General features: G+C 44.0%; 1 protein-coding gene across 1 annotated transcript in view; it reads right to left on the reverse strand.

Annotated features, from left to right (window-relative positions):
* Window positions 1–18,980, reverse strand: part of SEC16B (SEC16 homolog B, endoplasmic reticulum export factor) — a 54,206-nt gene that overhangs the window by 22,545 nt on the left and 12,681 nt on the right. Inside the window, exons 2-11 of the mRNA XM_067728738.1 lie at window positions 14,718–15,069; window positions 13,300–13,412; window positions 12,096–12,216; window positions 11,228–11,336; window positions 9,865–10,009; window positions 9,058–9,209; window positions 8,560–8,621; window positions 7,011–7,146; window positions 6,291–6,521; window positions 947–1,044 (exon numbers count right to left, since the gene is read on the reverse strand). Coding sequence (XP_067584839.1) covers window positions 947–1,044; window positions 6,291–6,521; window positions 7,011–7,146; window positions 8,560–8,621; window positions 9,058–9,209; window positions 9,865–10,009; window positions 11,228–11,336; window positions 12,096–12,216; window positions 13,300–13,412; window positions 14,718–15,013 — 1,463 coding nt within the window. The 5' untranslated portion in view covers window positions 15,014–15,069. The remainder of the gene's footprint in view (window positions 1–946; window positions 1,045–6,290; window positions 6,522–7,010; window positions 7,147–8,559; window positions 8,622–9,057; window positions 9,210–9,864; window positions 10,010–11,227; window positions 11,337–12,095; window positions 12,217–13,299; window positions 13,413–14,717; window positions 15,070–18,980) is intronic.

Genomic DNA, 18,980 nt, shown 5'->3' on the forward strand with positions numbered 1-18,980 from the left:
TCTTCTCATCCAGCTCTCTGCCCAATGGGATGTACGGGGGATTGAAATATAAGATAAGCAGAGACGGTAGCCTCGCGGCTTTAACCAACATGAGAAGATAAACTTTGAGGTACCATCCTTTTCTCTGTCTAACCCAAGGCTGCTCCTTATAGGAGGGCTCCCACCCCAGCCCACCCCTGCCACACATCTGTCCCCGACAGTCCATGGATGCTAACTGCAGCCTGAAGGGCTGACCCCTTACAGCACCCCATACACCTCCACCTCCACTTGGTTCTGAGTCTCTTCAGGTGTTTCATTGCCCTTGTTCTAAACTCCTGGCTAGGTACTCACACCTCCATTCCTATTCCGTCCTGGTTTGGGTATTATTTCCGGTCCCCCTGGCACCCGGGTCCTGGTGGCCCAGTGTAACCTGAAGGGACGCCTTCAGTCTTGACATCTCCCAGTAGATGAAGGCTGCTGGATCTAATCCCCAGTCCTATAAACCCCTTTCTACCACAGCTTGCAGTCCTGCTACCCTGTATCCCTCCCTACTTCCCAGCACCCACACCCGTGCTGCAGGACGAAGCAGGAAGTTACTAACTCTCAGTCGTCAGGCTCTGTCAGTTTCCCTTAAGAGATCGACCCCCTCACTGATGGAACTCTCCGGAGCAGACCCTCCCAAAGAGAGAAGGCTACTGCAATGTAGAAACCTACTTACTTTTTGGAAACTTTGACCCTGGGAAACATTAGTAAAATGTTTTATTCAATTTACCAGCTAGAAAGAATGTGTCTGTGTCTAGTTTATTAGGATCTGGAGAAGAGAAATGCTACGTCCAACTTAGAATTGGAAAGATGCTTGGAGGGTGGGGCCTTTCAGCGCATCTTGCATTTCTCCCCACCCTCACCTCCACCTTTGGAGGGGAGGCCGCTCTGCTCCATTGGTCTTCTTGGCACGTCCCCAACTCACCCACTCATGACCCAGCTGTAGGTCCTTGGGTCCATCTTGCTGGCAAGGAACAAAGCATGACCCCACAAATGGTTCTTCATGGCCCACTCCAAGGCTTCCTGAAAACACAGACATCACCTTCAGTACCACCTCGCTCACCTGCCTCTAAGAGCGACAGCAAACGACTGTGCTTGGGGACTGCCCCACCCCCACCCCCGAGCAGCAGAGGCCGAGCTTCCAGGAAGACTCTCAGAGCCTCCCCTGCGAACGTGAGAAAGGAACGGGAGAGAAATGGCTTTAACTGGCAGGTACTTCTCTCTAAGCTGCCCCTTTCTCCAGGCTTCACCTTATCAAACCCCTTATGTGATTGCATTAGCTCCCCCTCAGACATAGTTTCCAGTTAGCTTTATCTCTTTAGCCAAAGTCACACAATACTTTTATGAACCTAAGCACCAAAAAATGAGAGAAGCATCTCACCCCCAGCACTGGGTCTCAAAAGACAAGTTGCGAGATGGTGTTCATGGGGGCGTGGTAGAGGAACCATTTCTTTCTTTCTTTTAATTAGTTTTTATTGGAGTATGGTTGCTTTACAATGTTGTGTTAGCCTCCACTGCACAACCAAATGAATAAGCCATACACATAAAGATACCCCCTCTTGAGGAATCTTTTTTTTTTTTTTTTTTTTTTTTTTTTTTTGCGGTACGCAGGCCTCTCACTGTTGTGGCCTCTCCCGTTGCGGAGCACAGGCTCCGGACGCGCAGGCTCAGCGGCCATGGCTCACGGGCCCAGCCGCTCCGCGGCATGTGGGATCTTCCCGGACCGGGGCACGAACCCTCCCCTGCATTGGCAGGTGGACTCTTAACCACTGCGCCACCAGGGAAGCCCCAAGGAACCATTTCTTTATTAACAACTGTGGCAGAGACTGCTAGCTCCTCACCCAAATCCAAATTCCCCTTCCTAGGCCAAGAGCCGACTGTATTTCCCACCTCCCTGGCACTGGGGTGTGGCACTGAGATGGGAAGGGAAGCGATGTGTGAAGCTTCCAGGTCTGGCCCATAGAACCCCTCCCCGTGCTCAACCCTCCACGGCCTCTTCCCCGTCGGGCTGGAACGAAGATGACTCCCGGAAACTTTAGAGACTCTGCATTGAAGATGGTGGAGCCTCCTACAGCTGAGTCCCCGGGTGAGTACATGGAGGAGGGCTGCCCCATCTTCTGTTCACCTGCCCGTTACTCTCGCATGAAAAGAAAGAGGCTGCTATTATGGTCTGGAGGGGGAGGGTTGTTGGTTGGTTTGTTTGTTTTTGGCTGCACCACGCGGCATGCAGGATCTTAGTTCCCTGACCAGGGATCAAACCCATGCCCCCTGCTTTGGAAGCGTGAAGTCCTAACCACTGGACCGCCAGGGAAATCCCGAGGCTGCTGTTATGTTTAAGCCAGTATACATAATAGTTAACCTACCCCCAGCTAATACTATAACTAACTGCTTACTATCAAGTGCTTGTTAACTATCAACTTCATACGTCAAATTAATGACACTGTTAACTTGGTGACATGGGTTTGAAGCTGCAAATTTTAAAACATACACACACACATACTCACCTCTTCATTTAATTTTCAAACCTATTTAGTAAGAACTTAGTTTATATGTGAGGTTGACCTGGTATTAATAATTTCCTTAGTGCCCCCCAAATAATGTGATTTTTGGACAGGAGGTCACTAATGAGGTATTTCCACCTCCAAACGAAAATTTATTTGATTATCCCAACATCTCCCATGTTATCTTCTTTGAAGAGAGAATAAATTTAAACAATCACAGTTAAGAAATTCAGCCTCATATCCAGTGGAAGTAAAAATGACATTAAGATTGCTCTTTTTGAAACGACAAGGTCCTACTGTATAGCACAGAGGACTATATTCAATATTCTGCGATAAACCATAATGGAAAAGAATATTTAGAAAAAGAACGTATATATATGTATAACTGAATCACTTTGCTGTACAGCAGAAATTAACGTAACATTGTAAATCAACTATACTTAAATTTTTTAAAAAAGAAAAACAGGTGAAATCTTTAAAAAAAATGCTCTTTTTGTATGTTAAACTATTTCATAATAGTATTTTTAAAAGGAGTTACTAATGATTGGTTGAGAATTACTAGTTTACTCAAAAATCTGCATCTCCAAAAATATAATTTAAGAATAAGTGAAGAAATTGAGAACTTATATCAAGGATGTCAATCTCACACAATGCCAGAAATAAGACCCCAGTCAAGTGTTAAAGGTTTTAAAGATATTGTGGTGTCCAGCTCCTCATAGATCACCGTGAACTCCCATAGTACTCTACCTACCCACCGTTTACCTTTGGGTCAGTGTATGACAGGAGATGTGGTGGGTGATTACAAGCCCAAGCTTAGGCACCAGGCTGCCTAAATCTAAACCCTGGCTTTATTATTTACTAACTTTCCTCCTTGGTAAATACATAAAACAAGAATAGGACCTACTACGAAGATAAATGAGATAATGCATGTAAGGTGTTAAGTGAGTATCTGGCACATAGAAAGTATTTTTCAAATATTCGCTTTATTGCTGTTGTTATGGTCATTATTTATCATTCTTAAGGAAAGAGATTATCACTGATTTATTTCTGTATCCCCTGACTGGGTTCAATGTCTTAGAAGTAGTGGCTGCTTAATAAATGTTTATTGAATAAATGAATCACTGGTGAAATAGCAAGTCCCTACTATATAATGAATACACACACACACACACACACACACACATATATACATACATATAGATGCTATAAGTTGATCCCATTAATTTTCACTGAGTATATCTTGCACTCATTTAAAAGATAGCATCACATACCAATACATACACACAATTAAAGATTTAAATGTAAAGGTGAAGTCAGAAAAGTATTTCAACTTTATTTTCATAAATCAATTTTGAAGCAGGAAAAACCTTTCTAAATATGACCCCAAAAAAGTGATTTTGGACAGAAAATCCTAAAAAAGTAAAGCGCTTCTACAAATCAATAAGTGGGTATCAAAAATCCAACAGAAAAACGTGGAAAATCCATGACAAAAAATAATCACAGATTAAAGGATATTCAACTTCATTTATAATGAGAAATGCAAATAACTACTATACATTTTTTCACCTCTCAGATTGGCACATATCCAAAAGTCTGGAAACACACTGGGCTGGTGACAGAGTGGGGAGACAGGCACTCTCATACATTGCTGGTAGAGTAATCGGTACAACCTCTAAAAGAACAATTTGTCGATATCTATCAAAATTACAAACCATATACCCTTTGACCCAAAGCTTCCACTTCTACAAACTTTCCTTACATATATTCTCTCCACAGGGCAAAATGACAATGTTATTCATTGCAGCATTATTTGTAACAGCAAAAGACTAGAAATAATCTAAATGTCAATCTATAGAGGTTTAGTTGAATCAATTATAATTTATCTATAGAAACCTATGCAGCCGTAAGAAATAATGAGGAAGGTATTTATATACTATAAGGAACAGGAGACAGCAAAACGTGGCCTGAAGACCAAATTCAGTCCACTGCCTGTTTTGGTACAGCCCCACAAGCTAAGAATAGTTTTTACATTTTTAAATTATTGGAAAAAATCAAAAGAAGAATAATGTTTCATCACATGAAAGTGATATATATTTCAAATTTCTATGTCGATAAATGAAGTTTTATTGAAACACAGCCACACCCATTTATTTACAGATTGTCTGTGGCTGCTTTCAGGGGACAACAGCACAGTTGAGTAGAGACCCCATGGCCTGCAAAGCCTAAAATATTTACTGTCTGTCCCTTTACAGAAAAAAATTGCCAACCCCAACATAGAGTGTTTCCTAAAGTATTTTGCTAAATGACAAAAGGAAGGTAAAGAAATGGTACATAGTATGCTATAAGGGAACAAAGGAGAAAATAATTATATATGCAGAAAATATCTCTGGATATTTCAATGAGAGAAATTGCATGGCTGCGAGGGGGTGGGGGACAGCATCATTTCTCCCATTATATCCCTTTCATCTTTTGATTTTTTTAATTAGATTGATTCAAATTGATTTCAGTCATATATTCAAATATTTAAGACTTTTGTAAAATGTAAGTTCAACTTCAAAACTAAACAAGGCATAAAATAATAGGGAAACACGTGAGGTGATGGATGTGTTAATTATCTAAATGGGAGGAATCCTTTCACAATGTATATGTATATCAAACCATCACACTGTACACTTTAAATATCTTACAATTTTGTCAAATATACCTCAATTTAAAATTTTTAATTAATAAATTCTAATTTACATATCAAAAAATAAACAAGGCATCACTTCATCAGTGGAATTAAAGTATTCAGTATTGATAGGTATATTTTAGATATAACTGATGGGGATATCATTTGTAAACAAATTTTCTGGAAACTGACTTAGTGTATACGTGAAGAACCTTTTAAAAGTGCATAGCCTTGGGACTTCCCTGGTGGCACAGTGGTTAAGAACCCGCCTGCCAATGCAGGGGACATGAGTTCGAGCCCTGGCCCGGGAAGATCCCACATGCCACAGAGCAACTAAGCCCATGCACCACAACTACTGAGCCCACACTCTAGAGCCTGCGAGCCACAACTACTGAAGCCTGTATGCCTAGAGCCACAACTACTGAAGCCCACGAGCCTAGAGCCCGTGCTCCGCAACAAGAGAAGCCACCGTGATGAGAAGCCCGCGCACCACAACAAAGAGTAGCCCCCACTCGCCACAACTAGAGAAAGCCCGCACGCAGTAACAAAGACCCAACGCAGCCAGAAGTAAATAAAATTTAAAAAAAAAAAAAAATGGTGCATAGCCTTTAACTGAGTAGTTCTACTTCTAGGAATGTATCTTAAAAAATCAGCCAAAGGTTTATACAAGATGTTCGAATGGTATAATTTATAATGGGTGACAAATCTGTACATAGCCTATATATTCAACAACAGTGAACTGGTTAAATAAAATGTGATACATTCATATAATAGAATACAGTCCATTTTTTAAATGGTACGTTTTAATGCTATGAGAGTATTTCACCATATACTCTTAAGGGGAAAAGAAAGAAGTAATTGTATATGTAATTTAATTTGATTTTTAATATATACGCATTGAAAATGCTAGAAATAAATATATCAAAATGTTAACAGGCATTATCTTTTAGTGATAGGATTATGGGTGTTCTTCTTTTTCTTTGTACCTTTCTGAACTTAAGTGCTATAAAATGAGTATATGTCACTCATACAATTGGGAGGGGTGAGCGGTGGGGATGCTGGTTACTTTTTTAAGCAGAAGCGGGCACAGCACTTGCCTTTTTCCTTCCATAGTAGAGCAACTTAGTGAATTTCTCCACGATCTGTGCAGGCGTCTCCACGCTGGGGGGAACCTCCCCAGTGAGCAGGTTCCGGGTCCCCAAGCTCAGTACTGGCCAGTCCTCATCCGTCAGGTTGATGAGGTTGGCCACAGGCGGCTGCCGCTTGTACTTCTCCAGCTTCTTGCAGTCCTGCACCAGCAGCTCCGCGATGTCAGACCCCACCACGGACTGCAAGGGAAAGAGGGCCATCCTGGGAGAGAATCCTATTCATCCTCATGCTGGCAGCCCAGGCTGAAGAAGGAAGGCACCAGAGCACCTGCCCTCTTCAGGAAGAGGCTGACGTGCAAACACAAGACAGCCCCTTCTTAGATTGTTGTAATTCAAACTCCAGCTTCACTCTCATGCTTGCTTTCTGCCTGTCAGGAGCCACAACGATGACCAGAAATATGCACACTCTCCCAGGTGTATCATCTGCTTAGCGCAGTAACCCAAGAACCGGGCGATAACCCCAGGCTAGTGGAGAAGGGCAGGGGAAAGGTTAGCATTAGCAAACTGGCATTGACATCTGAGCAGTTTTTCCCCTTGAGGCCATTTGTTGCTTCTTTAATGTTACCTTTTATAATCAATCATGCCACAAGCCAAATCTTCTCTCTCCCAGGAAGACTTCAGTTCCAACCCAGCCTGCACCTGCCCACCTGCCAGCGCAGTGATACTGACCCCGTTCTGCCGACAAAGGAGAACCAACAGTTGCCACAGTAGAGCCGAGTCTCTGCTCCCTGGTGTCTCAGATTTGCGACTCTGCGCTGCTTTCTGCTGGCAAAACGTCACGATGTCCACCTTGTGTACATCTTCCCTATGGAGAGATTTCAGGGAGCAAAGAGTGAGGGACAGATTCCTCCCCCGGGTAGGACCACAGTCCCCTCCTACAGTGTGAGGGTGTTGCTGGGGCTGGAGATGGGATAGAAGCCTGACAATCCAGGACGGGGGTAGTGAGTCTATAGCTACAGAATAGTTGTTTCCTTATAGAACAGGAAGGGACCTCAGAGATTCTCTCGTCCACCCTCTCCATTTTACAGAGGAGGAAACTGAGGCCCAGAGACCTGAAATGACTGTTTGGTATCAAGGAAGAGCACAGACTTTGGGCTCAGACAACCCTGCGTTTAAATCTAGCCAGCCACTTCTCAGCTTACACAAGTTTCTTATCTCCTCTGAGCCTCTGCTCTTTTCGCTAAAATAGGAATAGTTAAAAAGTCTACCTCCAACTCAGTATCGTGTAATAACCTATAACGGAAAAGAATTGGAAAAAGAATAGATATATATACCTATGTATATATATCTATATGAATTACTCTGCTGTACACCTGAAACTAACACAACATTGTAAATCAACTATATTTCAAACTAAAAATTTTTTTAAAGCCTACCTCTGTACAAAAAGGAATTAGCCAATTGTGTAGTGTATATAAGTGCTCAATAAACAGGAATTATTATTTGCTTGAGATCATTCAATGAAATCAATCAAACTGGGACCAGTACCCTAGTGTCCAAATACCCAGCTCGGTGCTCTACCCCACATCTGTACACCCGTGTGTAAGAAATGGAGACAACACTCATTTTACTTGAAGGAACTGTCAAAATACTATGGGGATTTTCTTGGAGGGGGAAGCTTCAGGATAAGAACACATTTACACAGTAGTGATGATATTTTAAGGGCTTTGGGGTGCATTATCTCACCTCTGACACCAGCCAGGACTCCTCTCTCCACGACAAAAGCATCCTGAATATTTATCGGTAACATGAGTAGCAATGTAAAAGCAGTTCTAGCTCAATCCTGCAGAGGGCAGACTTGCACACTGTCCAGTAACTCAAATGCTGGCCATGTTACTTATCTCTCCAGAAAAAATTTTTCCATATGATCCACTTGCCTATGATTTCCCAGGCTGTGTTCCACTCTTCTACCAGTTTAAGTACTATTAAGTACACAGAACGCTAAAACCCCTTACCATGTAGGCTTTGTAAAATAGAACTGATTTCAGATTTTTAAACCTTTAAGTTAATTTTTCTTTCTGCCTTTCAACACTCAAATTGCTTGTCAAAATGGCTCAGGCCACATTTGGCTCCAACTTGTAGCACTGAGATTCCACTCCAACGGGGAGAGACATTTTCTTTCAAGGAAGTCAAGAACAAATCCCCAAAATGCTGATCTGGGCAGGAAGATTTTATAGGTTTCAAAAGCCCTTATTTTGCAGCTCTCATGGTAATTTACCTAATCAGGGGTCCTGAGAAAGTCCTCATTTTTTCTTGTTCCTCAGAATCATTAAGAATAACCTGGAACAAAAAATCAAGTTTGGTCTTTAAGACTATGTCCCCCCAGTGCCCCATTGCTCAGTTAAGTCCAGCATCAGAACCCAGAGCCATGATCCTAGGATGTGGCTCAGTGCCTCATGGAGAAAGCAGAGGACAGAAATGAGCTAGCTCTCTAGTTGCTGAATATGACCCAATAGCATCTCATGAAAAACAGAAGTCTAGCATTACTTCTCTCACAGAAGAGCCCCAGCCATTCCTTCATACACACACACACACACACACACACACACACACACACACACACACACACACACACACACACACACACACCCCAATCCATAGGGTGCCTGGCCCAGTCCCTTCCAAGAGCACCCTATTCCTGGAGATGCCCAGGGCTCAGGCAAAGGGAATCAGGGAGCAGGGTGCTGACATTCCGAGGACACAGAATCTTGTTTACCTCCATGCTGTGCAGTTCAACAAGGGCCGTCTGTCCATCACTGAGAGATCTGGGACCCACACACACCAGCTGACCTCCTGGCCCAAAACTCACAGGCACGTGAGGGATGTAGAACTTCATGGGTGTCTTGGGACCAGCTGCCGAGATGTCCTCTAACCAACAGACACAGATGGACACTGTTAGCATTACTGCCACTGCTTTGCTTTACTTTAGAAATACTCCACAGACACACTTCTTTCCAAATTCCACCTGGAACCAAGATAAGATTCTGGATGGGCTACATAACTAGAAGAAGCCCATGCTCCAATAAGAGCTGAACCTCTGAGAATATGTCAGAATATAATGCAAGGAGTTGATGGTTTGGCACAAATGATAATGTACTAGGGCCAGACTCCCAGCAATGGTGACACGCTGGGAACTCTGGTTCTCATAGCCCCAGTACTCAGGGCAAGTCTCCTACATCCAGACCTTTGTGACCTGCCTTCACTTTCCCAAGCTGACTCTGGTCTTTATTTTCTTCACCTATTACCTAACAGTACCTCTGAGTGCCGCCTCTCCCAGCCTGGTGATGGCTAGGGGCAGTGTTCCCTTCCAAGAATCAGCTATGATGCAACCTCCAGTACCAGAGAAAAGGGGGGAAATGGAGCCAAAGTTGGCCACTCTGCTCAGGAGACCTACCTACAAAAATGAGGCAGACAAATGGTCTGCTCTTGGAAATACAGGGCAAAGGTGACTTTCCAAGACATGTGCCACCCAGCCCTCTTCTCAACAGACTCAGCCAACTCCTTTGATCACTTCAGTACCCACCAGCCTGAACTGGACTCCAACCTGCTGCAGCCATGGGGTCGCACAGCTCAGAGGCATCTGTCATGTACTGACTGAGCTCATAGCTGCTGGAGGTGAGACCAGACTCGTGCTGCCAGAGAAGGTTGGACTCCTCGGTCAGTGATGGCTGAAATTAAAAACAACAAAACACATGGGAAGAATCAGAAGCGCTTTCAGAGAGACGGTCCTCCCAAGTGTTTCTTCAAAGGCAACAAAATTCAAACTTTCAAATAAATATAATGAATGTGGATGTGCTGAAAGGAAAAGAAGGGATCATTCAATCGACAGGTGTTTGCTAAAGGATTCACTGTGGCCTAGTGGGAAGCATGCAGGTCCTGGGGTCAGGGAGGGTGAATTCAATCCCAGCTTTGTCAATACCAAGTGCTGTGAACTTGAACAAGTGACTTAGACTCGCTGAGCTCAGGACCTTTATCTGCAATGTAGATAATCATACCTACCCTATATAGTTCAAGTACTTACTCTTGCATTCATTCACCAACTGTTTAATGAGCACTTACTATGCTCCAGGTGCTATGCTTTCCCTAAGGATACAGGTGTACAAGAAATTCACGGAATTTACATCCTGAGGACTGTAAAACAATGGATGCAAACAATGGATACAAAAGCTCTTTGTCCACACTGTAAAGTGCTGTACGTGTGTATGGCTGCTGTTACTGTGTTGTTGTTACTGTTAGTCATAATAGGTGCCCCGCTCTGTGAAGCATCAGGTGTACAGAAGAAACTGGCCCCACAAATCATACAAATCTCATCAGGGATACAAAATTAATACAAGACTGTCAAAAATGAAGAGTTTTTCTCTGTAGTATGTTTGTAACTTTTCCATAAATCTAAAATTATTCCAAAATTTAAAGTTTATTGTAAAAAAAATTCAAGAGCTCCATTTTGTAACCCAGCTGGTACACACAGTAAGATTTTAGAAAAGAGAGATGGAAGAGTCAAGAAAAGTTCTGCTTTTCAGACCTGAATTAAAAGATTCTAGCAACTTCCCACTTCCTGGGTAAACCGAATTGCTAATCCACTGGGATACCGGTGACAGCCTCTTCTCTTTCCTACCTTGGAGTGACTTGGGTGACATTTCCCGATCCAGCCAACTTGGCAAAAAAAATGCAAAAGGGCCAGATCAGGGCCCCAGATCCAGAAGACTGAAACAGGGAGCAGGGAAAGGAAGAGGTGGGTAGAGGCTCTGCCAATTGGGGAGGAATGGGACCCCTCAGACTGCTGGCCACTGGGGACCCCGCCCCACGGGGCCCTGCTCTGCCCCTACTGACGAGGGCAGGTGTGATTCACTGTCACAGACCACCAGCCCCATGTCACTTCAGGTTACCTTGTTTTTCTGGGCCCCAGTTAGCGGACTCTCCACAAATAAGTCCCCAGGCCTCTCCTGTCCAGAGTTAGAAGCAGGACTGTCTTTATAAGGGTTCCAACGCTTAGATCTGCGGCAAAATGACAGGAGCAGGTGAGAGGGGGTCCAGGGCAGGCCAGCAAGGCTGAGCTGCTCTCTGCTGGAGGCTGTTCTGCTGCAAAGCGTGGGCAGGTGTCGGGTTGGCCCGTGTGTCGCAGGGAAAAGCCTTGTCCTCCATTTCTCCGCCTCAGTCTATTGGACCAGAAAAACAGGAGCTCCTGGGGTTCATAGTACAGTTACTAGAAGTGGCCCCAAACCCTGCAGAGGAGGCTCAGTCTCTGTGGCCTGACGTCCTGGAATAAGTTAAATCAGAGCAGCTGGGCTGGTGAGTTCCAGGCAGGGTTAAGGCATCAGGTCTAAGGGCACCAGAGAGGTGCTTGAACAAAATGCTGTTCCCTGCTCACCTTATCCCACGGGAGAGCCCATTCTCAGGGCACAGGAGGGGGCAGAGAAGAAGCACCCCAGCCCCAGGCAGGACCCAATCAGGAGAACTTCTGCAAGGCCACATCTGTTCCGAGGCCAACATAGAATTAAGGCCCTCCTCTAAGATGGACCTCAAGTAATCTCACAGGTTTTGGGAACCACCTCTCAGAATTAAGAATCCCTCCTCCTAGTGTCCGTGAGAACAGCTGGTCCCAGCCAACCCAGGCTACTCTCACACCCCTGTGGCCAGAACAAAAGCAGACGGGCTTCTGAAGATGAGGGACCAGCACCAGATGACATAAGGTTTGCCTAACATAGCCTGCGTTTGGCTGAATCATGTTGAACCGGCCTCTCCTTTCACACTTACTGGAACTGGGTCTCACTATTTGTTCCAAACGGACTATTCTGGTTTTCATGTTGGTGTTCATTCAGGTACTTTTGATCTCGATAATCTTCATGCGAGATATAAGGACTCCCTTGCCTTGCCACTGCACCCTCAGAAAAAAAACAAAATAAAGACAGGTCACTTCCTATTCCTAAAAGTTCAGAAAGACACTAGCAAGCCATGAAGCTGAGTTACTGGAGCACAGCAGGTATAAAAACATACAATCATCCCTCCGTATCCATGGCGGGGATTGGTTTCAGGACCTGGGGAAGTTCAAGTCCCTCATATAAAATGGTGTAGTGTTTGCATATAGCCTATGCACATCCTCCATATACTTTAAATCATCTCTAGATGAATTATAATGCCTAATACAATGTAAATGCTATGTAAATAGTTGCAAATACAATGTAGGTGCTCAGGGAAATAGTTGCCTACAAGCAGCAAATTCAAGTTTTGCTTTTTGGAATTTTCTTTTCTTCGAATATTTTCAATCATCAGTTAGAGGCAGACCCGCAGATTCGGAGGGCTGACCATATTTGCCACACTGAGTAAAGTAAAGTTGATAAGTAAAAGCCAACAGTGAAAGTCCATAAGATGCATCTCTCTGAACCAATGAGCACGGCTCTATACAATGCGGATCTTATGTGTGTGCACAGATGTTTGTGTTTTCAACGTTGAAACAGGTTTCTCTTTGCTAGCAGGTCAGAAGATGCCTTTAGTACCTACCTAAAGCCTTACTATTGGTGTAAGGTTTAAATTCTTTTTTTGTACATATCTGCCTCCCTCAGGGTAAATGATGGTCAGACTCATTACAGCCCAGCCACACACTTGATGACTTCACTGTTAAGAACTGGCTTCACTGTTACTTGGTCAGAGACTATAATCTTAGAAGAAAAATATGGATGAAGTACAAACTACCCATAATACTAGTAATGTAGTAACAGTGTCAGTGCCGTCATCTACACGTACAAAGAAAAATGACTCTTTTCTATCTCTTCTTCTCAAGACATTTAGCAGTAGTGTCATTGCTGTGGCCTCATCTGGCCAAGCAAGAAGCAGGTGAGGCTGGGGCTCTACCTCAGCCCAGCAGGAGGCCCAGGGTGAGGCTCCGAGCACGGTCCCTTTGCCCTCTGCCCTATCCGACCAGCTGCACCATCCCAAAGGCTTCTTGGAGATTATTCCGTACCTCCTTCTTCCCGCAGCTGCTGCGGGTGTCCATGGTAGTAATAACTTCCATAAGCATATTCTTCCCTTAGGGCTGGAGAGTGATAGCTTTGATAGAGATCCTCAATGCCCGGCCTAAAGGATCACAAAGAAGACCAGTCATTCAAGGATGAGCATGGTAAAGAGAAAAACCAACGGAGGACTTGACAAACGAAACAACTTCAGAGGACAGAATTGTGACCCCTGTCTAGAATCTGCTCTAAAGCCACGGTTCATTCTGGATCCCATAACCAAAAAATCCAGAATCAGAGCAGGAGTAGGACCGTTGTGTCAGAACAAGGCTGCAATTTTTATAGCAAAACCGTAGCCAAGTGTCTCATTCTCCCTCCCCATGGTCCCTCTTGCTCCTCCAATACACACACAACCAACAACACAAAATATTATCTGAGAAAACCCTGCTCTGACATCACCTTAGGAAACCCCTTCCCAAGAAGACTGTGTAAGTGCCTCACATACCACTGCAATTCCCATGCATATTATAGATGGCAATGAGATGAAAAAGTCAAGTTGGACCATCTTAAATCTGATTGCTTTTATTGCCTCTGTCCTTAACATACCTTCCTTCGTGAATTCAACAAAGGAACGTCATGTTGTTAGTATCTTTATCAATTAATAATTCTTTACTATTTCATAGGGGCAGAATTCTTTACAATAATTGTCATAATTTCAACCCTAAATCTGGAGGCAGGAAAACATCACCCCACCTGAAAAAGTTAAAGTAGAAAATAGATGGCTTGCAACATTAAATATGAAGTCCAGGAGGAGGAACTCCAGATTCTCCAGATTCTCCTAGAATTACCTCACTGAGACCTCTTCATTCTGAATTTGGAGCCTACAAGCTTGTATTTGCTTTCTCTGATTTTTTTTTAAGTTCCCATTCATTCACTCAATACATTGTTTATTTCTGTACCCATCACACTCTAGGTGATGTTCTAGGCACTAGGGCTCTTCTTGGTGCTGGTGGGTCAGTGCTAACCCTGGGTCAGAGTCTTCCAAAGAGGATAAGGAACTTTTTATAGAGGTCCATAGGAAAAGCTTTTCCAGAGTCTACAAACATTGCCTTTTGTGATCCCAGAGTAAGAGGGTCTCATCTGCTGTCTTGAATTTCATCATTCTTTCTACCCTCTCCCCGCATCACCCAATCACATTGTGATGGCTTCTTTAAGAAGCTCCCCTAGGGGATAAAGAAAGGAAAATATTATATTTTCAGTCACCAAAATCCAATTTGGGAGAGGAAAGGGTATAGCTAAGTCAGTGTAGTAGGGTGGAGAAGGAAAAAGAAGAAAAAGAGGAGAAATAAAAGGAAAAGGAACAAGGAAAAGAGCAATCTGTTTGTAAGCATTTAGGAGAGCTGGGTCAATTCCAGCTCTAAACCCATACCTTGAATACAACTGACTGGGATAACCACCTTTATAATAGTCATCCCTGGACACAGGTGGATGCCATTCCCCAGGCCTGGACGCGTAGTGAGGCTGCTGGTGGTCTGCCCCAGGGTCCTGCTGTGGTTGGGGGCTCCTGCCCATGTCTTGTTCTTGTTGGACCCTCTCTCCATTGTGCCAAGAGTGACCAATAGGCCGATAGTATCTATCTCTCTGAAGCCCTCGGTCTGGATCCCTTGATGGTGCTGGGGGCCTCCCCTCTGGCTGAGGCGGCCACTGGGGAACCCAAGGCTTCATCCCTGACCTTCTGAATTTCTCTCGTGTTTTGAGTCAGTTGTGTAGTTATTTTATTCCTACAGACAAAACAGAAAGAAAAAAATTATCATCATTTTAGGCCTATATCCAAACATGAAGGTTAATTAGGTTTTGTGAAAGAAGCACCTACGGTCCTCAAAATCTTCTATCTAAAACAAACCACACAGGCACTGATACAGAGATAGCTGAAAAAAATCTTAAGGAGATATTTGAAATAAATAACAGGCTAGACAACTATACTGATGTTGCTATAAAAATTAAAAAGTATATTTGGAGCAACAATAGATGTGGGAGGCATGGGAGAGAGAACAGTAATAGATGAAGCTCCAAAACACTATCAAAGTATCCCAATTAAATACATGTGTGCTGGACTTCCCTGGTGGCACAGTGGTTAAGAATCTGTCTGCCAAGGCAGGGGACATGTGTTCGATCCCTGGTCCGGGAAGATCCCACATGCCGTGGAGCAACTAAGCTCATGCACCACAGCTACTGAGCGCGCGTGCTGCAACTACTGAAGCCCGTGCACCTACAGACTGTACTCTGCAACAAGAGAAGCCACCGTAATGAGAAGCCCACACACCACAACGAAGAGTAGCCCCTAATCGCCACAACTAGAGAAAGCTCGCGCGCAGCAACGAAGACCCAACACAGCCAAAAATAAAATAAAAATTTAAAAATACATGTGTGTTCACATATTCCACCAGTAAATGTTTATTCAACATTTACTATGGAGGCCGTATGCTGTCATAGAAATAGAGTGGGCCTTAGACAGAGCTAGACCACAGTTCAAATCCTAACTCTGCCACTTATTAGCTAGTTAAATTTTTCAAGCCTTAATTTCCTTACTCATAAAATGAGGACCATAATGAGCTGACAGGGTCACTGTCAGAGTCAGAGATCCTTACACTCTGGCTGGTATATAGTAATTGTTCAATAAATAGCAGTTAGTGTTATCAGAGATAAAGATTAGGGTAGTGTGAGCAGCTGAAGACATTTCCTAAATAAAAAGGAGCTTAAAGTGACCTCAAGAGACATATTTTCTGAATCCTTGAAGTCTTAGAAGAACTAGGCCCTATAATCTGGCCATTCCTGCCCCTGCTCCAGGGGAGGCGATGAGACGCAAGTTTGGGATTGCTTCCCTGACAAACTATAGAGCCATGTCTGGAGATTTTAAAACCTGGAAGTCTCCCCAGCATCAAACTGATTTTCCCCACTTATGCTTCAAAATGGGAAATAGCTCCAGAAGACAAGATACCTTCCAAGCTTCTCTGCTTGTATCACAGAGCAGCACCCGTGTCCAGCTGCCCCCAAAGAAAAAGCACACATCACACCTTACTGCTGCTCAGGAGTCTCTCGTGTCAGAATACACAGCTCAGTCACACCCCGTGTTTCTTCTCCCTTGGGAACTATTTTACGTTGAAAAGTTCTGATCGGATCCAGTCAACTTGCTCCCACTCCTGAAACTCCCAGCCCAATATAAAAATGAATATCAGAACAAAAGGTCAAAGGGTGTGTGTTGAAATCAAGACGTCACACTGCTCGAACGCGGCGGAGCCAGGGTCCACAGCTATGAGCCGAGAGCTGTAAGCAGAACATACCAGAAGAACAAAGCACAGAAGTGCCTTCCACCTCGAGAGCAATCCAGCTCAGGAAAACCTGCACCTTCCTTCCCGTGTCAGCCCACTTGCTTGAAAAAGTCAGGTGCGATGAGAGCCTTTTCCAGCAAATCCCAGCAGAGGCCAGACGCCCCGGACACGGTGAAAGGCTAAATGGGTTTTTCCTGAAGGCCCACGGAACTTGATAGCATTTGGACACAAGGAATTTCAACAAGAAGAAAGCTTCTTCCACCTTGTTCCCAGATATTTTCACTAGACAGCCCTCCTCCGACTGCAAAGGCACAATACCCAGTCCCTTTGCCAAAGTCAACTACAATTGATTTTCGTTGCCAAGATATCAACTCCAGCAGGTTAGACCTCAGGTTACAATTAAGGACCCCAAATGAAAAGCACCTAAGATTCTCCAAATGAAGGCATTACATCTACGGTGACAAGTCATACTCACACATCACGTAAATGACCTTCCCTGGTTCCACTAAGGTCAGTATTGCCTTTCCTAATTCGACAGCACAGCAAGTACAGCCAAGACAAAGCAAGCAAGGGCGCTAGCATTCCCACACACCTGCTCTGACGGCTCTCCACCACCTTCCCTCAGCGCAGCTCCAGGAGTGTCTGCTCTCCTCCTGGACACTGTCAAAGTCCAGGTGCCACATCTACCAAGACTTACCTGGCCCTCAGATCTACAGCCTGTCAGCTACCTTTGCCACAGCCTCCATGGAGCCGATTCACGAGGGCAAAGTACAGCGCAGCTCCCCCAGTCGGCCAGACCCGGCTTGGAGTATTTGTTCACAACCCTGTCAGAGGCTGCTGCTTCTGTTTGCCTGGTCGTAGGCTGAGCCAGGTTCACTCACATGTGACATGTGACAAAGCATCCAGACCCCCACAGCAAACAAGGAGCAGAGACCCGAGGGAGAGGAAGTGCAGAAAGCCTTGAGGCAGCCTGACCCGGGGAGAAGAGCGTGGCCTATGGGCTGTGAACTCCTGGCTCGGCCACGAGTGGCTCTATTGCTCAGCCTCTCAGCTTCTTCTCTAAAAGGGGAATAACAGTACTTAGCTTATAAGGGTCATCGTGAGGAGTACAGGCAAACCTCAGAGATATTGCCAGTTCAGTTCCGGACCACTGCAACAAAGCGAGTCACAAGAATGTGCTGGTTTCCCAGGGCGTATAAAAGTTACGTCTACACTGTACTGTAGTCTATTAAAGTGTGCAATAGCATTATGTCTAAAAAACAATGTACCTTAATTTTAAAACATTTTGTTGCAAAAAAAAATGCCAAAACAATTACAATAATAACAGCAAAGATCACGGATCACAGATCACCAAAACAAATGTAATAATAATGAAAAAGTTTTAAATATTGTAATAAATACCGAAATGTGACGCAGAGACACAAAGCAAGCGTTATTGGAAAAACGGCACCGACAGACTTGTTTGACGCAGGGTTGCCACAAACTTTCAGTTTGTAAAACACACAGTAAAGTGAAGCGATATAAAACGAGGTATGCCTGTAAATGTTGGCAAGGTGGCACATGATATATAATGATGTATGCTCTTTAAATAAGTATTATCTGTTCCTTTCAAAAGAGATGAGCGAATTCTACTGGTTGAGGCAGGCAGAGTACTCCGTGGTGGGCAGTAAATGCCCAGTTTGGGTTTTTCTCATTCATGTTTCTGTTCATTGGATTCTGGTTGTGCATCAGTTGTGCTATCTAGATGGAAGGCAAATTTAAATTCCCAATATTGAACTGAAGGCACTGAGAAGTTTTCTATTACAAGAAAGTAATTTCTTTGTTTGAAAAATACATTTCTTTAGGTAAGTACAGAGTAGCTCATGTCCACTTTTGAATTAATATTTTAAAAGTCAGCAAATCATCATGCTGTACACCTTAAACTTATATGTTATATGTCAATTATATCTAAATAAAGCTGGGGTAAATATAAATAAAACTCAGAATTTGCTCTAAAAAGGCTCAAATCGTTTATTCTTTCTTTCAACAAACACTGAGTCCTTATTATGTATCAGGATTTGACACACATAGACATGAAGGACACAGCCCTTGGTTCTAAAAAGCTTCGAGCAAATTAACTTCTCATGTTGTTATTAGTCCAGGGAAGACCGCCACTGTTGGTCTCATGGTCAGATAGGGTAAGGTACCGGAGCTATAAGACTTTGTCACGGCCCTACAACTGACTCCTAGGACCTGACAACTGAGTGTAGAATTCTCTGACTCTGGGTCATGGTTTCTTACCCCACTGGTGAGGTTTGACTCACTAATGGCTGCACTGCCATTTTTAATCCTCCTGGGAAGAGGTACTGGAGAAGGACACACAC

This window comes from Pseudorca crassidens, chromosome 2 (assembly GCF_039906515.1).
Source record: "Pseudorca crassidens isolate mPseCra1 chromosome 2, mPseCra1.hap1, whole genome shotgun sequence".
Taxonomy (NCBI): Eukaryota; Metazoa; Chordata; class Mammalia; order Artiodactyla; family Delphinidae; genus Pseudorca; species Pseudorca crassidens.